The sequence below is a fragment of the Carassius auratus genome, chromosome 29, assembly GCF_003368295.1.
Source record: "Carassius auratus strain Wakin chromosome 29, ASM336829v1, whole genome shotgun sequence".
Lineage (NCBI taxonomy): Eukaryota > Metazoa > Chordata > Actinopteri > Cypriniformes > Cyprinidae > Carassius > Carassius auratus.
The window spans coordinates 19560146-19587500 of NC_039271.1; the positions used below are offsets into that span (position 1 = coordinate 19560146).

General features: G+C 36.7%; 1 protein-coding gene across 1 annotated transcript in view; it reads left to right on the forward strand.

The window, feature by feature from the left end:
• Nucleotides 1-2766: 2766 nt before the first annotated feature.
• Nucleotides 2767-27355, forward strand: part of LOC113048319 (myotubularin-related protein 5-like) — a 49933-nt gene continuing 25344 nt past the window's right edge. The window contains 5 exon segments of the mRNA XM_026210067.1: nucleotides 2767-2990; nucleotides 22369-22454; nucleotides 22575-22712; nucleotides 22902-23027; nucleotides 23894-24004. Of these exon segments, the coding sequence (XP_026065852.1) occupies nucleotides 2936-2990; nucleotides 22369-22454; nucleotides 22575-22712; nucleotides 22902-23027; nucleotides 23894-24004 (516 nt within the window). The 5' untranslated portion in view covers nucleotides 2767-2935.

A 27355-nucleotide genomic window follows, 5' to 3' on the forward strand; every position in this document is an offset into this window, starting at 1 on the left:
TTATTACCTATTTCTTGATGCAAATTTGGTCAAATGTCACTTCCTTTCAGTCTCAGGTGGATTCAGGATGTTTCCTGTAAACAACATGTTTCAAGTTTTATGTTTGGTGTCAAAACACAATTGTAAGAAACTCAAAGAGTTGAATTTACTATACACACAACATTTAAAATCCGTGTGATAATGTGTATGTGTGTGTGTATTTTTTTTTTAAAACATCATTGTAATGATATGCTTTTAAACACTAATTTTAAAAATCGTGCTGTCAAACGATTAATCACGATCAATCACATCCAAAATAAAAGTTTTTCTTTATATAATATATGTGTGGACTGTGTATATTTATTATGTATATATAAATACACACACATGCAAGTATATTTTTAAGAAAAATATGTTACATTTATATATATATATATATATATATATATATATATATATATATATATATATATATATATATATATATATATATATATATATATTTACAAATATGCTGAATATGTGTGTATTTATTTATAGATAATTAATATACACGTACACACACACATATTATATAAACACAAATTTTTATTTTGGATGCGATTAATCACAATTAATCATTTTACAGCACTACTTTTTATTAGGGATTTCTCACAGTTCAGATACTGTGGTATAAGGAATTAGGATGTAATGAGATGACCTATGATTTTCAGTGAGCTAAGAGACCTCTTCCTGTCTATTGGTTTGTTGACAGGATGTCACATGACATACAAATCCGGCCGAACAGCTCTACTTCTCCCAATAGGCTACATGTCATGCAATGGAGGCCCAGACCAGTGTTACCAGGTCTGAACTGGGCTACTTTAACACTTTTGCTGCATGTTGTTTGTCATGTCCCCAGGCTGAAAAAACTCCAGTAACAGGATTTTTAGCCCCTGCGATGTGAATTTAACCAGGAGAACCCTGCCAGTTTAGTTGTGAAAATCTGGCAACCCTGGCCCAGGCACTTCTACACACACAGACAGAGCACTACCTTGTCTACATATTTGCCCTTCCTGTCACATGGCTGCGACCAAAGCACAGCCCACGACACTTCCTGTCATCTTCTCACTTGTCACTTTTCAGTTTCAGAAGAATATAATTACTCAGCTTCTGTAATGAGAAAATACACCTTTTTTTGAATTCATATAGAAATCTTTTGCAATATTGAGTTACATATGTTTTCAAGGCATTCAGGTTGGATAAATAACAACCTCAAATTTCCCACAATGCAACTATCTGGGATGCTTGCCATAGATTTTCATTTACACAGTCGATTGGACAGCGTTTGTATTTCCCTTGAACGTTCAGCTAAATTGAGAGTCGATGACAGGCTGACAGTAGGCCTATAAAATGGCTGTGATTGTTTTTAATTCTGGTGAGATAAGTACTTTGGGTCAAAGGACTTTACACAGGAAGTGTTGGAATTCTTTTGGAGGCGTGTCGATGCTGACAGACAAGGACACAGGCCTCAGAGGGGTATGTTATCCGGTAGGCCTTTTCAGCTTTTTCCTCTTTGATGAGACTCGTAACTGACATTTATGCAGCAACCCTTCAAACACTGACTCTTTATAGCAAAATCCACGTGCTCATTGAATCAGTGCAATTTTGTTACCTAAGCAATGACAGCTAAGATAATCACACATGTTTAGGGGGCTTGAGATGAAAGGTAGGAGACTGAAGGGTCTCTATCGTCTGTACGGCTACCTAAGAAGAAAATTGTGCAGGATATTTTTGGCAGTGATGAGGGTTCAGTCGACCTTTTGCTTCAGATAAACATTTCTGTAAACAGTTCACAAAGCACTTGAGTGAAGTCCATAAATCATTACACATGATTTTATGATTATTGTTTTGTCAAATAAAAAAAAAAGTGCATTAGATCAATTCAAATACATCTGGAAAGCATCTGTGTATTTTCTGCATGTCTTCCAGTCATTGCATGCAACAGAACAAGACAAATAACAATAACAAAAGCTTTTATATGCAAATTATTTATGCATTGCCTCTTTATATATGCAAATTTGTATTTCATCTGTTTGGGATGAAATATAGACTTCCAACAATGTTCCAAACATGTTTAATGTTTTATTAAAAAAGTTGAATTTATAAATACAGAGCATCTATAGTCTGAAAAAAAAATCTATAATAATTATACATTTATTTTTTTCAGCTTAGTCTTAGGGAAAAACTGTGGGTGTTTTTGACAAGAAAAAGTGCATTAGAGTTGTGTATTTTTGCATGTCCATTTGCATCTGCATGCATTTAAACTCAAACACCATCTTACTTATTAATCTCTCTTTTTATTACAGCTGTCCATAAAAAACAGGTGTCATTGTTAATGTTACATTAATGCATCAAGATAATGTTTTGTTCGCACTATTAAATTTTTTAATAGTTAAATTAATGTCCCTTTCATTATTATAAAGGCATTTCATACTTACAACTTATATATAAAAAATAAATAAAAAATAATTAAAAAAAATTTCTGTATAAGTGGCCTCTATATTTCCTTGTTAAATAGCCACTGGAATGCGAATTTGAATGTAAAATCCTTTAAAATATTATTGTACAGTATGTGGTACGTTTACAAATTAATAAAATCTGAATGTAGCATTTTTTAATAGGTTTCTTTATTTATAGGCCTAGCACTAGTGTTATCTAGTACTCGAGCTGTAATGAATGACTACGCAACATTCCCTGACTGCGCGCCCCTCCCTACTCGCCGCTGAGTTCAGTGCGCATGCGCAGAGCGCTGTCAGGGGCCAGGGCACGGCACACTCACAGCGACAGTATGGCGGCGGGCTGCTGCTGGAGGGATGCTGCTGTCGCCGCTGCCTTCACAATGTGATCGGAATATAGTTTGTTCAGCGGAAAGATTACAGTCAGCCCCGAGGCCTGTCCCCGTGATCTCGATAAGATGACCAGGCTCGCCGATTACTTCGTGGTAGTCGGATACGATCTCGACAAGAGAGGTAAGAGAGAGAGAGAGACACAGCAAGCGTTTCTTCCTCCTCCTCCTCTTCCCCTCCTCCTCCTGATCTGTTAGATTGGAGTGTATTAGTCGCGGTTTATTCACGGTAAACACACCAGAACGCGGAGGAAGAAAGACGCAGCCCCGACACAGCTGATTCCGGCCCGGGATTGGCGAGCTACTATCAGCCGCGGATGTCCCAGGCCTATCGATCTCTAGTCCCGTACTCGGAAGCCGAAGCTAAAGAAATTGCACGAAGCGTGTGCGTTCGACTTGGACCCGTCTTTAAATGATTGCGTTAAGGCTGATAAGAGGTTTGCCAGCGGGTACTGTTTTGTTGTTTTGCCAGGGTGTGACTGCTCTAATAGGGATTTATCAGTATAACCTTTGCCACCAGTGGTTGTCACGTCACAGCCTTTAATATTGTCCAATATAAGTCTGTAGAGTTGAATGGAACGCAAAAGCTCATCCCTATGACATGTCAACATACCTCAATAGCATGCACAATGGCACAGACACTTTTGGTTGTGTCTAAACCCCACCTAGACAGCAAATTCGACCACCCGTGATACACAAAATGCTGTCTTGGTTAGCTTTTTATTTTTGTTTTTTAAGTGTAACGGTGCTTCAACCTGCAGCATGCAGGGACACATTTTCGTGTAAAGTTGAAATTTGGTCAGGACTTTGTCCTCTGAACTTGTATGACTTAAATTGTTTTGCAAAACACACAAAGAGACGTTTCAGACAATGCCATGGTTGAACTGTGCAATGGCAGTGAATAGTGACTGAAAATGTCAAGCTGAACTCACAATAAAAGCATCATGAAATGGTCCATGTGGTTTGTGGTTCACATCGTAAGTCATCTGAAGTTAGACCTATTTTGATAAGTTTTTGTGTATAAAAAATAGACCCAAATAGAATTTATTTTGCATCATTTGAAGTGACATCATGAGTCACAATCAATCATCAGTGCTTAAAAAAAAATATTTAGAACAAAAAAATTTTTTTCCACTTTTTATGTAAGTGCAACCTATTTTCCCTTTATTAGTATTTTTATATTTCAATGTATTTAGTGAGGTTTTAGTATCGGTAAAATCCTGTTCTTAGTTTTGTTATCAGGAGGTTGAGTGTTTTGGTGAGTGGCCTAGATTCTTCCCATATAATGGTCCCAGTGAGCATGCATAATTTACCAACTCTCATCTGAAAGAAAGCAAGATGCTGGAAACTTGCGTTAAACCTTTGAAACCTTTATTTAGAGAGCTGCCTCCATGCATGTCTTATTCTTTATTTATGAGGCACACAAAAAACATGGCGAGTCCATTTTTTTACACTATCAGGGACTCATGAGATGGTTATGCATTTTAAATTGAATGTTTTGTGCAGTGGTCCACTTCAGAGTTGTTTGTTGTGCGGAAAGTTCTTTGCTTCTGCTACCCGTGAGACGTAGCTATTCTTATGTGGCCATACGTGTAGTCTGGCAGGATGTTGAAAGGCTGCATGCTCTGCAGAATGTCTTCTTTTCCTGTTTCTAGCCTGCTGCTGCATTTCAGCATATGGTAAGCAGACTGTCAAGTACAGTAAAGGTGTGTTGGGGAAAAAAGAGCTCTCCTAAAGGCTATTGAACTCAAAAATAGCATTCAGATACAGCAACTGCTCATGTTGTGGCATGCAATGCAAAATAGCAACCTAAATCAATCTGAAAAGACTTCTTTGAGCTGTTTCATAGGCAGACCTGTGACATCACAGTCATGTGATGTTGTGGAAGCGGTTGACATCACGTTCATGATAAGTCATACTGTATCTCTGAAGACTTGGCAAGTTAAAGTGCTGCTACACGTTGCTCTCTCGACACTTGACATCTGTACATCTCACAAGTTGAGATTTTTCATGTTAAACAATGTCTAGCAGTTAGGAAACATGCTCTGATATGCTAAGCCTTGGTGCTTATAAGGGAAATTTGAGTTTGAGTTTGGTTTGCGACATGATTGTGTTTCTTCTTTTTCTCACAATTTGCTGTCTGAAATTTGTTTTACTCACATAAAAAGTGGCAAAAAGTAAGTTTAAATTGATGGTTCATTCAAACATCTATGACCTTGTTCTGTGGAACCCAAATAAGATATAAAAAAAAAGTAAGTTAGGGTCTTTTACAGCATACATTATAACCACATTACGATTGTTCAACTGATGACACGTCTTTATGAAAAAACTTTTAGTAGACAAAAACCTCATGAAAATTACACAATCTAGGACCGCTATACAGTGTGTTAAGACTGTAAGTCTGTCCCTCACAGGCTCATATTCATCCAAGATAAAATTTTATATGGCATCTATCTTGACTAAAATCTGTTAAAGTCAACGGGGTCCAACACAACCCCTTTGGAACCCATTGACTTTCATAGTGTTCAGATTATTTTGAAACAACATGAGGTTGTAAATGATGACAGAACCTGTATTATTGATAAAAACACTTTTTTGGGGGTTGGAATAACCCTGTTGACTTTAATTGTATGGACAAAAAGTAGACCCCTTTCAAAAAATTTTGGGTGAACTGTCCCTTTAAGTCCTGTTATATTTAGCTCTATCTGACGCATGTATCTCAGTGGTGACATATCTCTGAAACCATGTCGTGAATGTAAACTTGAACGTGTTCCAAAGGATTTTTATGAAGTGCTCTTGAAGTAGTACCTACTTAACACCCAGAGGGCTGGAGCTCTTAAATGAGATAACCTCACTCAGTTTTGTTTACCAGTGTAGAACATGTCCAGCTGACCCATGGGCCATGTCCCCATCTCAGGCCCTTTGTCTAAGTCTCCAGCATTCGTATAGCCCACAGTGCCAGATATTCTTCCATCCCTAAATCACCATTCTTGAGCCAGAATGGCTACATCACTGGAGGGCAGTGAGCTGTCAGGGTGGAGTCGCTCAGCGTCTGTTGTAAAACTGTGCTATACCACTTGTCCACTCGATTTCCAGATTCTGCGAGGAGGACGGGGTTGAATAGGATTCTCTGGCCAAAGAGCTTTCGGTTTAAAAACAGGAAATGGGAGTTGAGGCTCTAGGGAGAAGACACGATTGAGTTAGAATCCAGATTGTCCTCAGCATTGCAGTGAGAAAATGGAGCTCCAGAGTTTTGGGTGGGTCCCGCTAGAAGTGGACATCCATAGAAATGTCTTTTGGGGTTCGCCATACAGCTCGCACCCCCGGCTTCTCTCCCTCTCACGCCTCTTTCTCTCACTCTCTCTTGATGCTTTTTCTTGGGAGGAGCCCGGTTGAAAACAGAGAGGCCCTAAACAAAAGAGGAGAGCGTTTGTTCTGTTGCACACTCATCGTGAGCGTTGTCTCTCCCAGTCTGTTTTCTTGGTTAACCCTTGCGTGCTGCTGGGAGTTTGTTAAAAATGTTTGTTTGCACGGGAACTAAATGATGTGTAGTAATCTATTTTTTGTCTGTGTGAATCTAAAGTATATAATGCAACTGGTGTTGATTATTTTTGGAAAAACTACACACATGGTTTATATACATGTATCTTATATATGTGACCCTGGAGCACAAAACCAGTCTTAAGTTGCTGGGGTATATTTTTAGCAATAGCCAAAAAAAACATTGTATGGGTCAAGATTATCGATTTATTTAGTTTTTATGCCAAAAATCATTAAGATATTAAGTAAAGATCATGTTCCATTAAGATATTTTGTAAATGCCCTACTGTAAATATATCAAAACGTTTTATGCATTAAGAATTAATTTGGACAACTTTAAAGGTGATTCTCTCAGTATTTAGATATTTTTGCACCCTCAGATTCCAGATATTCATTTCAATAGTTGTATCTCGCCCAAATATTGTCCATTCCTAATAAACCATACATGGATGAAAATGTTATTTATTCAGCTTTCGGATAATGAATAAAATCTAAATTTCGAAAAATTGCCACTTAGGGTCACATATATGTATATACTATACATACACTTTGAATCAAAAGTTGGGGAACATTTTTTAAGAAAAAGTCTCTTATGCTCATCAACACTGCATTTATTTGATCAAAAATATAGAAAAAAAATGTAATATTGTGAAATATTACTGCAATTTAAAATAACGGTTTTCTATTTAAATTTACTTGTAAAATATAATGTGTTCCTGGGATTAAAATGTGAATTTTCAACAGCCATTACTCCAGTGTCACTTGATCCTTCAGGGATCATTTTAATATGCTGTTTTATTATCAATGTTGAAAACAATTGTGCTGGTTAATATTTGTTCTATAATACTTTTTCCAGGATTCTACCAAAAGAATCATTAATGGAACCATGAACTGTTGTAATTCCTGGAATCGTTAAATTCTTTGATTCCCATCCCAAATCAATGGCCACTTATAGTACAGGATGAGGCAAATCATGGCAAAGTTTGATGCTTTAAAAAAAAAAAAAAAAAATTTTATAAAGGGGTGGCTTACCCACAGCGCCCCGCCTTTAACTGATCAGCTCTCTGTCTGCCTTAGATAAACGCACAGACTCAGCCGGACGTCTAGAAATATTCAACAGTCGAATACAGATTCTTATTCATGAGGAAGAATAAAGCTGAAGGGGGCCATGGTGTGATGCTCTGGCCGTTCTATGTTACCATGACTCCCCATTTCTGGTCATCTGGCTGGACTATAAACAGCTCTGTGCCAAGGAAAGGGTGGCTGGGGCCGTGGATACAGAAGCCTGGTCCCCATGCCTGCAGCGTATGGCCGCAAAGCTCTGACGGCCAGCTGGTGGATGAATACTTCTCATTCATGTGGGAGTTGAGGGGCTAGAGGCCAATGGAGATTGCCCTCATTCTGGGAGACACACACACTTTCCATCTCTTTTTGTCTTTGACAAAAGAGTTTCCATGCATTTGAGTGTATGCATATGCACAGTCACACACTGTATAGACAAAATCAAGTATACATTTGAAACTCCTTGTCGTTAAGTTTCAGTATGATTGTGGTGAACTCACATGAAACTGTTGGGCTGATGTCCCAATGTCAGTGTGAGAGAGTTTCGGGTCCGTTGATGGAACTGTCACGTACCTCTTTGGGCCAGTGCTGTATTGTCATCTTTTATTTGTTAATCTTCTATATGTGCTTGTAGGAATGTCACGATTACAAATCTTGCTGGACGATAAATTGTCCAAGAAATTATCGCGATAAACGATAATATTGTCGTTCTAAGGACAGTTTCAACTAATATAATGATAATGGCATAATAACACAGGTACACCTTTTCAAAGATCAATAAACTTTTATTTTATTTTATGGCAGATTCAGAGCAAGAAATACCACAACATGTTGACTTTATGTGGCTCAAAATTGATTCATTTTGTATGTTATATCATGTTTATATGCCAGTTCGGGATGCTCATATTGACTGTTTAACTGTTAATCGAAAGTAAACGTTTTGAACAATGAAGGGGCCGTTCAGATATCACGGCTTTTTTTGTGATCAAGTTCGTTATTTCAAATGTGGTATGCGCGCTCATAATGGAAGCGTCGCGCTCGCAACGTGCTCATTTTTTCCAGGCGCGTCCGCACCAAATTTAGTTAAAAACATCTCAGCTGTTCAGAATGATGCAAGCGCACCAGCTCATGTGAAAAAAGATCCAACTCAATCAGCTTCCTTTTTAAATTAGGTGCACCCAAACAATGCAGAGTTTTTTACTTTTCTTCGTAAATAAATCTTGTAGCTTTTCGATGGTGGAAATCCATTACTGAAATGTCCTTGTTGTAACAGAGATCGCAGCTGATGGATGCTTAGCAACGACAGACGCCAGGAGCGCAACTGCCCGAGCGCTTTGGAAAGAAGGGTGCGCCTGTGTGTGTGTGAACTCACTGGGCGTGTTGACACACGCAACTACACGCCTACAGACATATTTAGCTGAGCAAGCCAAAGGAAGCGAGCGAAATGTAGGCCCATTTCGAGAGAAAGGGCAACGAAGTTACTTGCAAAATATGCTATGCGGTATTAAAATAAAGCAGTAGTGCAAGTACAATGCTGTATCACTTGAGTCGCAAACATCAAGTAAATGAAAGGCGTTTCCCAAAGCTGGTCACTCAAGCGAGACGTTATCTCTTTATTCCCGGGACATCTGTGGCATCGGAGAGAGTGTTTTCTACCGTTGGCTGTCTACAGGCTGCGCTCCAGACTAACCCCACATCATGACAAGTTAAAAATTGTAAATAAAAATTGAGAAAAAAATAATCGCGGCCGAAAAAATTATCAAGCTAATTTTTTTATTGTGTGATTAATTGATTTATCGACTATCTCGACAGGCCTATGTACTTGCAAACCCAAATATTTAGTTTGGTGTGATTAGGCCTATATTGAATATTTTTTTAACTTTAGTTGCAGTTTAAATCTGTCACCAAAGTTATATATGTTATATGGCTTATTGAGTTGAAGAATTTTGTGAGAGTGATTGTCTTTGAAGTATGATTACCAATAGTATGAACCTGTGTATTTAATTAATGTACAGCATTTCATACCATTGTTTTCCTAGAAGAATGTGTTTTATTTTATTCATAGTTACATTTATATGTCTATAATTTAAATTATTATTATTTTGGTACTTTTAGTGACGTTTTATACTATGTATTTAGGAACACTGAATATGCAAGATGAAAAAAAATTGTAGACCAGTAAATAATTTTTTTATTGCAAATTTAAATACTTGATTTTTGATTAAATAAAGAATTGTATTTCAGTTTAAAAATATAAACTTCAAAAGTTTACATATATATTTCAATATGTAATTTTGTATGTTAAATATGTTCCTATCTTCCTAATAATATATATATTTAAAGAATTAAGTAAAATGCATTAAATTGACCAAATTAGGTCAATTTAATGCATCTTTAATATTTTTTTTCAAAAAGCCTAAGTGCTGTTCTTTTGAGCTTTGTATATATCATAGAAAATGTGCCTGAAAAATGTTTCTGATTTCTAAAAAAATATACAGAACGGTTTTAAACATTCATAATAATAATAATAAGAAATGTTTCTTGAGCACCAAATCAGCATATTACAAGGATTTCTGAAAAATCATGCAACACTGAAGACTGGAGGAATGATGCTGAAAATTCAGCTTTGCCATCGCAGGAATGAATTGCAATTTAAATGAAAAAAGAACAGTTATTTTAAATTATAAAAATAGTTCACAACATCATGCACCGATTGCAATTTTCTTTGCCGATTATGATTTTTTTTGTTAGTGTGATATGCCGATACCGATTTTTACAGATTCCGATTTTGACAGCATATACAAAAATCTACTTTTCTTCAATGCAAAGTTTATTTTCATAAAAAACACAAGTAAAAGTCATTCATAAAATAAAATAATTATTTTTTTGCAAACAACAGCACAAACAAATGCAATTGAAAAGAGAGAGCTATGAAACTAAGTTTTTCAGATTAAGTACGTTTTTATTCAGGTAAGAAATACTACAGAAATTAATGTAATAAAAAAAAATCTAATTTAATTTCTGTAGTCTTCATTGTAAAAATTTAATACAAATTAATGTTTACCCTTAAAGTTATAAAGTATATTTGGTCAAGAACAGACAGCGGTTTTCTTTGTCTTTTGTTCTTTGATTAACGTGACAGACAGCAGCAGGTATATTGGACTGCGCTCCCTTTAAGAGTTTATCAATGGACCCAGTATACTGTTATACAACACATGTTCTCTTTCTCAACTTTTTAACGTTCCAAAACTGACTGTATTTAACTGGATACTCGCCAAGATGAGCATTTTGACATAATTTTCTATGTATTTGAACGCTTTGGCGCACTCATTTTGGTATTTGTGGCTCACAAGCTTTTTGAGACTGAGCGTGGGCTGACTTGTGACGCTTCACTAATATAGATCAGTGGTGGTGCGCGTGCATTTGGTGTAAGCACAAAACCTGTGGGAATGACTACAAACCAGAGCAAATGAGACGTATGTATGTGATAGAGAGAAGGGGTCATCAGATAGAAGAAAGTGAGAACGCATTGCATGCCTGACGTGTTGCCTATGCCGCTGGCAACACAACGGATCTGCTTGAAATCGGAAAGAAGTTAAACTGATTGGCTGGTCATTGATCCGGGCCAATCATGAGGAAATTCGTCCGATGCCGATCAATTGATGCATCTCTAAATATTAACATTTTTACTACATTTTATTTTAAAAAGGCATCCTTAAAAACATTAAAAACTTTTATAGACCCCAAACATTTGAATAGTAGGCTATAATTAATATGTATAATAAAAATGCACATGTTATTTCTAGATCATGTGACAATACATTGCAAAAAAAATAAAAAATTGTAGCATGGCATGTGAAAATCTGACCTATGGACCCGACATCAGACAAATCCTTACTGTTCAGTCCTGGCTTTTACTTCTCACACATGCACGCACACAAGATACTTAGATCTGGTTAATAGCTGTATTATAGCTGTTATATGCTTCATATCCAGAGGTCTTGTGGGTCAATGCACAGTCTCTTCTGGAGGGACATAGGGGTCAGGGCGGGAAGGGGGAGCCATCTCTCTGTGGCTGAAAACCTTTCATGGTCTTCCCTGGTATTTTGGGAATGCAGCCCTCTCCCCTCCCAAACCCCTCGGGTGGAGACGGAAGATCTTGTTCTCCACATGCCTATGGGGCTTGCAGGAAGTAATTCTTCTATATCCTCTATTTTTTTTCATTGGTGACTCCCCAGATTATATTCAGTGGTCTTTGGCATTGTGTCAGTTTGGAATCAGACATGGAGGAGTGAATTATAGTCTGGTGTCTCACTCTTTCTGTCTTAATCTTGGTTTCAGCTGCAACCCACCATGACCTGATTGATAGAGAGTTGGGTGAAGCTGATTGGTCCGTAGGTGAAAGTAAAAAAAAAAAACATTTGAAGAAAACCTGAGCTAGTTGTATGGCTTGGTGTAAGTGAGGATTATTGCTTTCATGTGGCTAGTAGGATTTTCAGGGTCTCTTTTAGGGGGTTTCCCCTCATCATAGGTTATTTTGGTCCACACACACACACACATATATATATATTTTCACCAACAAAAAATTCAGATATTTCTATGTTTTGCTGTAGTGTAGTAAATACTAGTGGCCTAAGACTTTTGCACAGTACTCTATACAACTGTATTTGTTTCGTTATTTGTTTGTTTGGTTATTTAAACACAAAATAATAGTAATAACTATGATGATAGTAATTTTATTATAATTAAATTTTTTAGTATATTATCATTAACAATAACAACGACAATATTATTTATGTCAGTGTTATAATTTAGTTTTTAATAACAATAAGAATAAATGCAAAATTATTAATTGTAGTTTATTTCATAAGAGGGATAGTTCACCCAAACACACACACACACACACACACACTAATTTCAGTTAAGTTGAAAACATGTTAGGCGCTTGCAGTGGAAGTCTATGGGGCAACACATTTCAAGCTACGCGGTCAAAATTGTGGAAAACTTTGCATAACTAGTGTTGTCACTAGTCTCAAGTTAGCATGTATACCGTTTTGTGGCTGTACTTTTGAAACTCTGTGTATTATGCAACATCAGGGTGGACAGTGTGACCAAAATTCTGTTTTACGATATGATTGATTTAATTTCAGGGTAACTATATTTTTGTATTTAACTATCTAATAATCGGTTTACTCGATTCTAACACGGTCCCAGCCTCTGGTCTAATGGCTAACTCTCTTCTAGCCATGGCAGAGGGGAACTGACGAACCCTGATGCTAATTTCACTACTACTTCCTATATGATTTCCAAACCGTGTGGGAAGGCTTGGAATTTACTGAGGTGGAATGCCTAACTAATGACGCCAGTGTTATGTAAGCAAAAGAGTCCAAGTGTGCTCTTTTAGTTTGCTTTTCGCATTTTGTGCAGGATATCTGTCACAGGCTGAGCTTTAGTCTTTTGCAATGTTTAATTATTGATACAACTAGGTGTACAGGGTACCTAAAGCATACCTGCTTATCTCTTAGTAGATGTTCGGTGGAGGTTAGTTAAATACATTAAAGTGTGTGAGAGAGAAGCGGTGTCTGTAAAATAACTAGAGAAAACGTGTGCCTACCCATGTTGTCATTTGGACTGTTTAAAATATTTAATTCAAATTTTAATTATTTATCCATTATTTTGACCAATCAGCCTTTGTTGCATACTACATTTAGAATATTTAATGCAATAAAATAAGACAAACTACAGTAACACATTTTTTAGAAATAATTGAAGGTTTGTTTTCCACACTTTTAAAAAAACACAACAATGATATTTAACATTAAATATTGACAAAACGTTAACAAATATTGCATTTTTTTAGACAAGCCAAAACAAGGATATATACAAGTTTTAAAACAAATATTATAAGTATTTTCTTATTGAATTTTTTTATCCATTATTTTTTTATTAAGTAAATTTAGGAAATTCAAATTCAGTGCCGTTTAATAAGGTAAAATACAGTAAAAACCTTAAAAATAATTAAATAATAAAATTAATTAAATGTAAAAAATAAACCCTAAATGTTTGATGTGTTTGATATAAATGTTTCTACAATAAAACAATAATGAACATGTAATAGTAATGATAAGATGATAATAATATAATAATACCATATATATATATATATATATATATATATATATATATATATATGTATGTATGTATGTGTGTGTGTGTGTATATATATATATATATATATATATATATATAAATATAAAAATAAAAATATATTTAAAATAATTAAACGTTTGTGTTTCTAAACTACTTCTCAGTAATAAACATAAGAATAGTGTGTATTAATAATAATAAATTTCATTTAGATTACATTTATAAATAACAGCAAATCAGAGTGTTTACCTACATTTACTAAAAGAGCTTAATACATAAAAACTGCCAAACTTATGTGGACAAGGAACTCTGAACTGATTCAGGCTTAACACTCTCATAGTTGTCTGTCACATGAGAGTGAGGGTGGCAAGGTGGAAGCTAGTCTACTGATGTCGCATTTAGGAAATGGCCAAATAAAAGCTCTTTAAAATCATTGCGATGTTTCTCTCCCAGCCTTAATCGTTGTTAACACAGCGGTTGATGCCTCTGTGTCAGTGTGTGTGAGAGTGTTAATCTGTAATCTAAATAAAACTCGATTTATGTCTCATGCTGTGACATTAATTTGAAGCCCATAAGCTCTTTAAAAGAGTTTTTGGAAAGACCAGTACTTGTCCATTGAAAACCAAAGTGCCTGACTTAAAATATCGAAACCGCAGATCTTTGCATAGAACTCAGACACGAGGTGCACCATGGTTTCACGCGTCTCTGACATTGTCGCTAAGAAAGCAAATCTAAAATGTTGTGGTTCATAAAACAATGCTTCCTCCCCCATTTTGAACAACACCAGAAAGCCACTTTGTATTTCTAGAAGTAATGAGGTGTTGTTTTTTGTAAAAAACTAGTGCTCTCTCTAAAATAAAGTGTGTAAATTGTCTTGAGCCCTCGAGTATTTCCTCTATTGAAAAAGCAGCCAGGGCTGAATGCGGTTGTGGGACGGGTGGTTGCTGGCATGCAGGAAGGATGTGAGTTTATTGAAGAGCTTTTCTGCAATGAAAGAAAAGAAAACTGCACTCACGGTATCCCAGAGCAAAATTTTGGCAGATGCAATGCTCTAAGTGCAAGTCCGCCCTGAATGACCATCGCCAAGAATTTGGGTCTGAAGTAGTATAAGGTGAATTGAGCCATTTTTTTTTTTTTCAAATTTGAAGCAAAGTAAGGATGGTCTGACATTGGTTTTGTGACACTATACTACATAAAACATATCAGAACGAAACAGCAGAAACACTGATTCTCGATTAATTGAACATTTTACCTCGATTACGATTAACGAACGATTATTTTGTTTCTGTTTTGTTTTTTTGCCCTCATAGTTCACTGACAAGGTTTGTACTGTAAGCAGGGCCATAGCTGGGGTTAGCAGGGCCCCAGTACAGGTTGTACCAGTGGGCCCTGTTTGAAAGTGTTTAATTTGAATGTTCGTTCTGTTTATTTGTTTGTGCTATTTACACAGTGTTTACGTTTTTTCAAGTTTGTAAGTGCACCGAGCACATTGCGAGTAACCAGCTGCTCAGTTCAGCTTTTCCGCGTCTTGTGTTTGAATGCTTTTAAAGTCTTTTGAATGGTTAAATTGGCAAGTGGCAAGGCTTAATAACACGTGAAAATGATACGCTTTCATGACGACACGCAGCAGCATTCTGTCAACTGTCATGAGCGTCTTTTTAGACTGGCCTCAGCCAGACGGTTGAGATCGACTAGTATAGGTGGGATATTTTTTCCTATTGAAAGCGCGATCTGACATCATAGCTCACTATCAGCAGTTATTTTATCTATGTTCGTAACATTTCTTATAGATTATTGCTCGGTGTAAGAGTTAAATAAAGATCAGATAAAGATAAATTAGCACAGTACCAGTACGAGTGATTGCGTGTGTGAATTAGTCATACCGTCTCTATATTATTGTGAAGCTGTGGGTTGTAAATAGCCTTCAAAAGTAGAAAAATATGCTATAATAAGTTTTGAGATTCCAAGCTACTTCAGTAATAAATCACAGAACAGCGCTGACAACTAGTTTTTGCGTTGCTCTGTGTGCGCGATCTTCACAGCTGTTTATATGAGTGTTCATGCCACAGTGCAGCTGCGCGAACATGGGAGCTCGAAATAATAATACATCCGATCGTCTAATCACTTGAATGTCCAAACCATATAACAAATACAACTGACAAAGTTTAGTGAAGACGCAAGGCTCACCTCTCGCACTCCATCACTATGTGTCACCTCCGTGTTTTGCTTTTATGCCACTGACTGGACGGGGCAGAGTCATGTGGCTACACACGCGGTAGTATGTTTTTTAGGGGGAAATATTCACAGGATTAAAAAAACGAAATAACCGAAATGAGAAAATTAAGTCAGTTAGAGGTTCTGAATTTTGGTTTTGATTACTTTTCAAATTAATCATCCAGCCTTACGTAAGAGATGCATTGATAAACTCCTACTCCAACTGTATCGGGATTTGTTAGCATCTCAACCGATTTGAATCGATTTTCAACCGGCTCGCGGATAATCGTTACATCCCTACTTTCAAATCTTATGATGTTCACCTAAACTAAATATAAAATGCTGCAAAAATATTAAACATTGCAACTATTTTCTACATTGACAGTAATACGAAGGATCATGTGACATTCAGCTTTGCATTGCATCATAGGAGTAAACTCCATTCTAAAATCTCTTAAAACAACAGTTATTTTAAATTGTAGTAATATTTCACAATATTTCCTGTATTATTATCAAATACAACCAAGTGGATGATGCATATAATTATATAATTAAATATATTGCAATTCAAATGTCATGTTTGACAGGCTAGTCTTCGTAAAACTAATTTCCGTCATTTAAGCTTTTAGGGCTATTTTGATACAATAATTTAAAAGGTATGTATTGACATATAACACTTCATGCTCTTAATTATTTATTTTTATAAATCAGTATTTTTAGTCATATATGTTAAGTCTCTGTTTATTATTTACATGTAGCTTTCTTTCCATTCTTCTTTCCATTTAAACTTTTTTTTTTTATTAGAGACACAATTATTTTTGGGTTACGACCTAACAGTTGAGAACCACTGCTATAGATGGTGGTTGACAACTTCCTGTTTCTGCCCACCTAGCTTGTGTTGTACTGCCTGACACGCTTAACTGTGGCCTCTCAGGTCCCGGCAGCCATGGAGACGAGCTGTTTTGACAATGTGGGGCGCGGGCCATAGGAGCTGGTTGCGGTTTTCTGGTTTTGACACCCTGCCAAGCTTTTCTCTAGAATCTACTTCGAGCTTCTAAAGAAACTAATTTTAAGACTAGACTGTAGTTAATTCGTGAAAGATTGGCGGGTTACGACGGCACATTCCTTGAACGACTGAGAATTTATAATACGATTCAATCTGTTCTCTTTGCAAGCCAACATACTTGTTTTGTTTTTTTGCCACCCCACCCACATGCGCTAACAGACAGTCGCAACCACGTGGCATGTCAGTATCTTACACAAGCATGATAGTGAATTCCTGTGGTGCACAGGCGCAGTTGCTTAAGAATGCATTTTCTGCATATTAAGGAAGTCGGTATTACTCATGGCCTGACCACGTAGTTTAGTCGTCATCTCTGTGATTAATGCATGAATGCCACGTTGTTGGCATCCATGCATTAGTTTCCTCATTGAGCTTTGATGGGATCTTGTGATTTCTGTCCCGAAGTGACTGCTGCAGTCGGTCACCTACCTTCGGTTTCACTTCACCTGCTTCAGACTGACTAGCAGGGTGTTGTGACTGTCTCGTGGTTTCTCTCTCAGATCCTGCATGAAGGAGAGAGAAAAATTTCCTATTAATAACCAGACATTCTACTGAGTCATAGTAGAGCCAGGTAAAGCAGAAGTGGCTGAAATGTGATCATTCGGGTTTTAGGGGAGGCCTTGTCAAACCTTAACTCCATTTAACAGAACTGATGGGTTATGAATATCAGTGTTAAATGAATGGTTGAAACAAAAATAAAATTAAAACTCATATGATTTTTATTCCTCCCTAGACCACAGAATAGGGCTTTTCACACTGCGATAAACTCTGGGTTATTGTCATTATACACACACACACACACACACAACACGCGCATGTGTAGTAATTATGGCATTTGATGAATAACATGTCTTGTAACCAATGTCGACTTGTAAAATGTGTATGTGTACATATTCAAATTGCATAAATATGATTTGAGAGCTTTGTAGTTGTGTGTAAGAGCCAATTTTCATAGTTCAGAGACCCGTTCATTTCTTTGAACTCTCACCTATAAACAGATTTTAGTGGATTATTTAAGTTCTTTGGAGGCCTCATTAAATAACTAGGTGGTGCAGGGGTAAAAGGTCAGGGCTGGTTAGATTCCTGAAAGCGATAGCCCCTGAGTGTGGCACTTAACCCCAGGTTGCTTTGGGGGATTGTTCTTGTAATAAGTTCACGGTGCTCTTCTGTGGCGATTAAATAAAAGACGACAAAGCAGATTTAGCTTTTGATTCACTAAAAGCTGAGCATTGCCTTCTATCTGAACAAGCAGGCCTTGTCCAGGTTTCATCCAGATCCGTCTTGTGGGATTATCCAAGCGCATTCCCCATGTCCATGTACTGTACGACCCCATTCAAGAGCCAAAATTTCAGGTGCTTGGTTTTTGGTATTCTGGTCCAGCAAACCAGGTGGTTTGAGAAACCTTCACGGTTTATGTGGCCTCCACAAAATCCCACTGACCCTGTTTTTCTTTGTTGGATTTTATAAGGTTCTTAAAATCCCAACTGGCTGTGGGTTTGTCCTTAACTCGTTTGTTTTGAATCCAAGCTTTTTGTTTTGTGGGAATTCTCCTCTGGTTTGTCCAAAGCCTTGCGTGCAGCATTCCTATTTTTGCATTTTGGCTTTAAATGTCTTTTAAGTTGTATTTGTTGATAACTTTCACAGTGTTCACCTTGGGAGAGCCTCGTTTGCTGACTTAGCTGTTATCTGGGACCACTGGAGTTCTGAAATCGGAATGTCATGGAATGCTGGAATCCACATTCGTGAATTAGTGTTTGGAGAACACTGTGCCTTAGGGGCTGTGCAAAAAATCGAATGCATTTTAGGGGCTAAATATCACGTTATTGGTATTGTCGCTTCGACCCGCGGACATGAAAAACAACCACAGACTTGGCAACACTGGTTGGCATTTACTACACTGAGCCGTAATTCACTGACAATCTACACAAAATTGATGTTAAAATCGCAGGCGATTCTTTGTCGATTTTGAAAACGATTTTGTGTTAACTGTCGGTAGACTACGGCGCTGTGTAGTAACTGCTGCTCCACCTGAACCAGTGTTGCAAGTCTGCGGTTGTTTTTCATGTCCGCGGTTTGAAGCAACCCCAATACCAATACCGTGATATTTAGCCCCTAAAATGCGAATTTTACCAATGCAACCCTTCCAAAAAATGTATATTTTAACCCCTGGAAGCAATTTTTATTGGGGAACCTCCCGGAAACGAGATTGGGCTAGTTTTGAACTAGTTTTAAGAAGCAACTGGGCAGGATTTGTTGTGAAAACCTGGCAACCCTGATCTTAACGCACGTGCTGGAGATATACTTCTAATTACAGGAGCGTCTTTACTGATAAGATGTGCATGAAAATCGCATTCGATTTTTTTGCACAGCCCTACTGTGCCTGTTTGTGCTTGGACGTCTCTTTTTCTCCTTCACTCATCTAGTCATTTTCACTCCCATTCTAAGATAGCGAAAAAGTAGGAGGGGTGGAAACGAAAGCGAGTTTTAGATTTCTCAACACGTTGGAGGCCTCTGAAATCAGTTTAATGTTGGCACGCGGATTCTGGCGCAGATTCATTTGTTGGCTGCTTGTCTTGATTTTTTTTCTTCTTTTTTTTTTTTTTGCAAGGGAAAACGAAACTAATCCTGACGCTCTTACTTTGCAGTGATAACGTGTCAGTTTCACTAAATGGGGTTGAGTGTAGAGTGGAAGCTGAACTGAATATGAATATTACCTGAAGTTGTTACATTTCTTCTGCACCAGCCATCGTAATCTTTATCTTTTTCTCTGGAGACAAAGAACTCCTGGCCGGTGCCTTCCAAAGATCATTTCCACAACAGGCTAATTTTGGCAGTGTACAGTGTTGTGAATAAGATCTATTGTGGTGCCTGTGTTTTGGACCGGCTCCAGATTTCCTCCAGGTATTATTTTGCCTGTAATGCAGGCACCTGGAATTGCACCTGGAGTCTTTCCTTTTTAAACTGTACCAAAAAGAGCTTTTACCACCCAGTTGGTCTAGATTGTGAGGAAATAAATGAATGTTCTTGGAAAACCTGAATCAGGTATTTTTTTTTTTTTTACATTTTATTTTATATGTTTTTCTATGATTTATTTTATTTTATTATTTGATCAATATTTATATATTATTTTCCCATAATTTCATGTAAAGTTAGTTGAAATTAATACAAAGTAATGGAAGTTAAAATTAAAGGTCTGTTTTCAGCATTCTGTTTTAGTATTTCTTTAGCTGGAAATTGCCTTTTTTTCTCTGTAAAATGATAATAAAATTATAATTTATTGAAAAATGCAAGGAATTCATTGGTCAGAATGTGTAGGATTTGTTTTAATAATGTTATTAATATGAATAAAATTACTACTGTTCACTTGTCCCGTGATGTCATCTGCATCAGTGTTTGAGTTTTTGTTGATATTTGTTTTCTAACTTTCAGTGGCTAGTAGGTTTTTTTAGGGAGAGGTTTTATTCCAAATCCAGACTTGTTTGATGACACCCAAGCTGCACGTACCAACATTTATTTTATTTCCCACAAAACATAATTTATTTATGGCTCACCTGGATTGCTCCAGAGTAAACATGACACTCTTCATGAGCCCATGCAAGGAGGAAGGTGTGGCCGTTCACACCTCCATTTATTTTAACCCCTCAGCCATGTGCACCACATCACTCACTCCACTGTCTATAGTAAGCAGACTTTTTATACGTGCAAACTTGCACATATGCGTTGTTAGGGGAAATCCAGTGTCTGAAAATGTGTTTTATTTTTATTTTTTTTGGTCCTTGATTTTGTGAGTTTTAAAATTCTAATGACTTTTTTTACATTTATTTATTTATTTCCAGCTGCAGAACAGTTGAGAGTGATACATTTAGGTTGTATAAAATAAAATGAAACGTAAAATTAATTTAAATTAAAAGTGTTATTACACTAAAATAATAATAATTATGAAATGATAATAATGATGTATTATTATTATTTTATTTTGTATTATATTATAAATAGTATTATTAATGTTAAAAATAATCTTCCAGAAGAAGGTTTGAGAAATTATTCTAATAATAAAAAAATAATAATAATTACTGTTGAACTATTTTTTAGGTGTGAGAAATGTATAATTTTACGTTTTATTTCATTTTGTAACATGTTAATTTTATTTTTTTTAAATATTATTTTATGATTACATTTTTCACACTTTCATGGGAAATGAACGGAAATAAAATGTTAACAGAATTCATGCAAATTGAAAATTTGGGTCAAAGAATGGGAAATTTTGTGTTTAGTTAAAGTTTTAGTTCAAGTGAGCCATGACCTAAGCTTAAAAAAAAAGTGTGCATTTTTAAACTTTGACCTTTGTCCTTTACTCAAAAAGAGGGCTTTTCTTGGATAAGGCTTCGGTTTGACACCTAAAGTCTTTTCCTGCTGGTCATCGTGCCGTCAGCACAGGGACTGGACACTAACTCATTTATTCTGGGTGAAGTGGGACAGCTATCTAAAAGAACTCAGGCTCAAATCCCATGATTCCTCTGTGCAATAAGAGCACTCTAACTGACACAAACCATCCTTGTGTTCAGCTCAGTCAATCGTTTGTGTGTGTGTGTGCGTGCGTGTGTATGCGGTTGTGCACATTATCTGATAAGATGTTCAGAGAGGCAGAATTCCTGAATGATGGTCTTTGGAGTGCTGTCAGAGCTGTATAATAGAGCATCCAGCCCTGCAAGATGATTTAATTTGTGTGCGCCTTTCCCGATTTGTGCGTCAGGTCTTGGGAGACGTCCCAGTCATGGTTTTGTTTGCCTAATGAAGCCTAGGCAGGTGCTGTTCTTTTTCTCCTCTCCTGTTGTGACATTCTCAACTCTCACTTACACTGTATTAACCTGCTTTATACTTCAAAACGCTGAAACATTTTGTTTAGTTTTTATTTTGTCATATTAATTTTCTATAATATATTGTTTTTTCTTATACTATTTGTATGGTGGTTTGTTTTTTTCTTTATTTCTTCTTTTTTGTTTTGTTTGCTTTATCATCTTTTTTATATAATTTTGTGCTTTATCTTATGTTATTTTTATTTTTGTTACTTCATATAGCTTCAAACGGAAATGTTTTGTTGTTTGTTTTGTTTTATTTTCTATTTTTAATTTGTTTGTTTCTTTTTCGTTTTCTTTTTTGTTGGTTTGTTTTGTTTGCTTTATCATATTTTCTTTTCTTTTCTTTTTGAAGTTTTAAGTAATTTCAAATGCATTTTAATGTAAGGTTTTGAAAACAGAGCTTTTTCTACCCAGAATATTGTGCTTTGATGAATCATTCACAAAACAAACAGAGACATTTAGGAATTAAATGTAATTTTGAAATGACTAATTAACAATGCCTAAAATAAAGCCTAAAATACAAAGGTCAGGAAGTACTCATGTCAGATTTGCAAAGCTTTACATGAGCTGCTTTTAGTCCATTTATCCTTTTGTTTCTGTTTTTTTTTTCTGTGTAGGAGGTAGTGAGGGTCAAGGCCAGATTCTTCAGCGTTTCCCAGAGAAGGACTGGGAAGATAACCCCTTTCCTCAAGGCCTTGAGCTGGTAAGCCCATCACAAACAAACACAGAGGATATCCCAGAATTTACAGATTTATCCAACAAAACTGAATGATTCTGGCAGTGTTTTCATAGGATCTGATTAATCTTGCGGCATCTCTTTCAGTTCTGTCAGCCTAGTGGATGGCAGCTGGATCCAGAGAGAAAGCCTCCGTCTTTCTTTGTGTCCGTTCTCACAGACATCAACTCTGAGAGGCATTACTGCGCCTGCTTCACCTTCTGGGAGTGCGTGGAGAACCCGCAGGTTTGTGCCGAGCATGTGCAGAAATTAGACAAAAGGATACAATGGTGCTAATGGTTGGCGTGATTTACTGCTGTGTTAAAATGGATTATGGTGGTTGAGGAATCGCTTTCTTTGTAGATTGGCCGTCTAGTGTTTAAGTGATTTGAAGTGTAGTAATTCTAGGGTGTTTTATTTGTTGTGTGTGTTCAGCTCCAGAAAGGAGAGCCCAGTGAGGCTGATGAAGATGAGAGTCCAGACGTGCTCCAGCCCGCTCAAATGTACGCTCCTAAAAGCCTGGTCCTCGTGTCCCGCTTGGACCACACAGAGGTCTTTAGGGTAAGAGAGACACACAAAGTTGCAGGCGACAGAATCTTAAACAAGTCAGAGCTCAATAGTAATGTTTTAAGGCTTCTATTTTTTCTGATCTTTTCAAGGCCGAATATATATAAGATTTTCATATAATCATCCCAAAAATATAAACAGCCTGTGGTTTGTCATTCTGATTCTGATCATTTCCTGTCCTGTTTCAATCTATTAAAAGTAAAAAATGGCAATAAAGGTATGATTTTATTACAAAACCCATTTCCAAAAAAGTTGGGACACTGTACAAAATTGAGAATAAAAACCGAATGCAATGATGTGGAAGGTTCAAATTTCACTATTTTATTCAGAATACAACATAGATGACATATCAAATGTTTAAACTGAGAAAATTTATCATTTGAAGGAAAAAGTAAGTCGATTTTAAAATTCATGGCATCAACACATCTCAAAAAGTTGGGACACGGCATCAGGGAATTGGTGATCCTCTGCCCATCTTGACTTCTGAGAGACACTGCCACGCTGAGAGGCTCTTTTTACAACCAACCATGTTGCCAATTGACCTAATAAGTTTCAAATTGGTCCTCCTGCTGTTCCTTATATGCACATTTAACTTTTCCGACCTCTTATTGCTACTTGGAATGTGTAGCTCTCATGAAATCCAAAATAAGCCAATATTTGGCTTAACATTTCAAAATGTCTCACTTTCACCATTTGATATGTTATCTATATTCTATTGTGAATAAAGTAAAATTGTATGAGATTTGTAAATTATTCCATTCCTTTTTTACTAACAATTTCTACAGTGTCCCAACTTTTTTGGAATCGGTTTGTAGATTTTCCTGTATTTAAACTCAATCTTGTGTCTCTTTACTCTGCAGAACTGCTTGAGTCTCATCTATACCGTTCATGTGGATGGCCTCACCGTTCCTATGGAAACGGTGATTGGAAACCTTCTCACCTGCGTCATTCCTTTAGCTGGAGGCTCTCAGGTGAGAAATGCACACAGTCTACCATGTTATTATTATTATTTTTTCAACACAGACCTTCATTACCTATGGATAAATCAGTGTTTTTTACAGTAACTTACAGTGATGGAGAAAAGAGTTTTTTATGTCATCTGGAAGTTTTTAGATCCAGTCTCCACTGGAAGCGCTCCTCTCAGTTTTGTGTTCTGTGGCGACTCAAATGCTCCACTCTCCACCCAAATATAAAAGCTGCTGTCAGTTAATAAAGATTTCACGGATGGACTCGCGTCTCGATTGGACTCTTGTCTTGTCAGAAAGTGAAAAGACTTTCAATTTTATGGACGTCACCATCTTTGATTTTACTTTTTGTCATTGTTGCTATTGTAACTGGTAAGGAATACAGGCTCGACTCCCGTTGCACGTTCACACAGACAGTTTCCGAGAAGCTACTGTAAGCTGCAGTGTGAACATGACATTTCAAAACTTGCTTATGGAAGCAAATGTGGTTTTCAATCCCAAAAACTGACAGTGTGAATGTAGCCTAAATGAAAATGATAACTGTTGCCTCGGCAGCTAGCTGAAATATTTTTTATATTGTATTTTATTTAAATTAACGTTGAAAAAATAAAAAAGGACTCAAAAAATAAAACCATAAAAGTGGAGTATATGAAGGATGCACTGTATTCTGAGTGCTCTGAAGTCATATGATTACTTAGATGGTGCTAAATTTAAATGTATTCTCTGAAAACCATTCTGTTTTTGGAGCTAAGTTTTATTAAGTTTTATTATTAAAAAAAGTGGGCAGTTTCTCTTTTGTGTTCCATGGAACCAAGCTTTCGGGGAAATAAAATGAGTTTCATTTTTGAGTGAACCAGCGCTTTAAGTATGATTGGTTTCTGTTTAACATGCTCATATCTTCTCATAATCTCAAGTTGACGTGCAGTTTTTGTGTTACAACCAAATGATTCCCTCCCCTGAAGTGTAAACCTGACTCCCTTGTGTTCCAGATAAATGACCCCCCTCTTTGTAGTTTAACTGACTGGCTGCTGGGTTGTTTCCAGGTAACATTTACCTTTGAGCAGCTTCAACCAATCAACCCATTTGTGATTCTGCCTGACAATCAATCAGTCAATAAATCAGTCGATCTATGCTTTGCATTTCTCAGTCATTTGAAATCACTGCTGCTCATGAGAATCAACAGTGCGCCGTATTTCTGTCTGATTCTTTGGCTTCAATCAGTTGCACCTGAAATACATCAAACTGATTTTGTTTGGTGGCAGTTTTTTCGTCTGCTTATTGATTATTTTATGGGACAGTGCACAAATAAAAACTTAAGTGTACACACACTTACACACAGAGGCTTATGGGGCTGGTGTTTGTGTCCTGGGTCTGGTTGGCGTGGCCTGAACATATGGGCTGGGACGGTGGCAGATGGCGTTTTAGCACACTGAAGTGTGTATGAATGACATGCGAAAGCTTCAGTGCCGTCTTGATTGTTTTGCTTATCTTCTGTGAATTGGAAAGGGAGTGTTTTGTGTGTAACATATATTAATGCTTTCAATTTGAAAATTAGGTTGATTGTGACCTATTAAATGATGATTATATTCTCATTCTACTATTTGTATACATATATATGATTGAATGTATACAAATATTTTAACTGTATTTTATTTATTGATTTAAAGATTTATATCATAGTCTGCTTGCAATAATTAAGGCCATATTATGGTTCGGTAAAAAAACATGACCTATTTAGCAATATAATGATATCAAACATCATTGCAAGTCTTGGGGGAAAAAAGGTGACTTTTTATTTATAATATTAATAATTTTAGCCCTAATAACCATTTATTACTCACACTAGTTTGGGCTTTAAAATTGGTTTTAAAATACTTAATGTGAAATTATTTATTATATTCCTGTTAATGCTTATGGCAGTGGTTCCCAACCTTTTTCAACTCGCGGCCCACACAACCAAACACATATGTTTGCGCGGCCCACTTCAAAAAAATTAACAGACCCTGCTATTGTTGGGTTAATAACTTAGTACTCAGAAGCTACATTGTTAACTGTATTTATTGAATGAACTAGGGCTGTGCGATATGGACAAAAAAAAAAAAAAAACCTATCGTGATTGTTTAATCAGTTTTGCGATTGTGACACACCGATATTCTTTTATAGTCATAAATGCATTCAGGATTAATTTGAAAGATATTTCCAAAAGAAAACCAATTATAGCTTTATCAAAAAGTTGTACCGTCTCTAGAACAGACATAAGTCAAAATTATCACTATAGTAAAGATGTAAGAAAATGTATAGACCTTAAAATAAATCCCGTGTACAGGGAATATAACGCGAAAGCACATTAAAATAATGCATGAGTGCGAATCTCTCTGTTCGCACACAGATTTCCTTTGCTCTGTCACAAAACCAGACGTGCTTTCTCAGATACACGCTGCTCTGCGCGGAGAGAGTGTGCGCACTTAAAACATGTCTCCTCTCACTTAAACTGCGTCCTGTGCACTCCCAATTCTCTCTATGCTCATGTGTTAGATATTAATTATTTTCGCACGTTTTTATTTCTAGCCTTTTACAGCGTGCAATGTGAACGTTCTGATCCGTTAACATAGGCTCGGAAAAAAGGCGCATCACAGACAGAGTGTGTGAACCTGGAGTTAGGCACATGCCCAGTCTGTTCTGTTCTCGCGCTAGGCGCAATGCATTTTGATTGGATCGGATAGCATACTACGGGAGGTCAAGGCTGCGGAAAATCGTGCACGCTCAAATCGTGATTTTATGACGATTTCTTTTAATCGCACAGCCCTAGAATGGACTGGAAATTAACAGAAAATAATTGGCGGCCCACCTGCAATACCACCGGTTGAAAACCACTGGCTTATGGTATTATTTATTTATTTAGTGCTTAATAGCTCTTCAGTTTACATTTAAAAGTCTTTCTTTGCCTTAAATATGCAGATTCCCTGACAGAGTGCTAAAGAGTGTTAAATCTGAAACATGCCTAGATTTAATAAAAGTCTCACTCAGTCAGCCAGTAGAGGTGTGGCTTGGTCTGAAATCTATTTGCATAATGGGGAGAATCATAATTCCTTTTTTCTGTATCGGTGCTGAGAATCCATAGAGTCTTTGTTATTTTGGACTTCCTGAAGGGCATTGTTTTATTGTCCCTGACCCATGACTGCACTGCCAAGAAAAACACGTCTGTTTATTTTCCCAGTTGCAAGATAATCCATATCGAACGGCCATACCAGAAGTCATCAGTGTAATATCTAATCTGTTATGCAAGTCAGAAATTCCCATGCCTCACTTTCAGTTACAGTAAGGGTCTTGCCTGTTCATAAGACAGCCGTATTATCA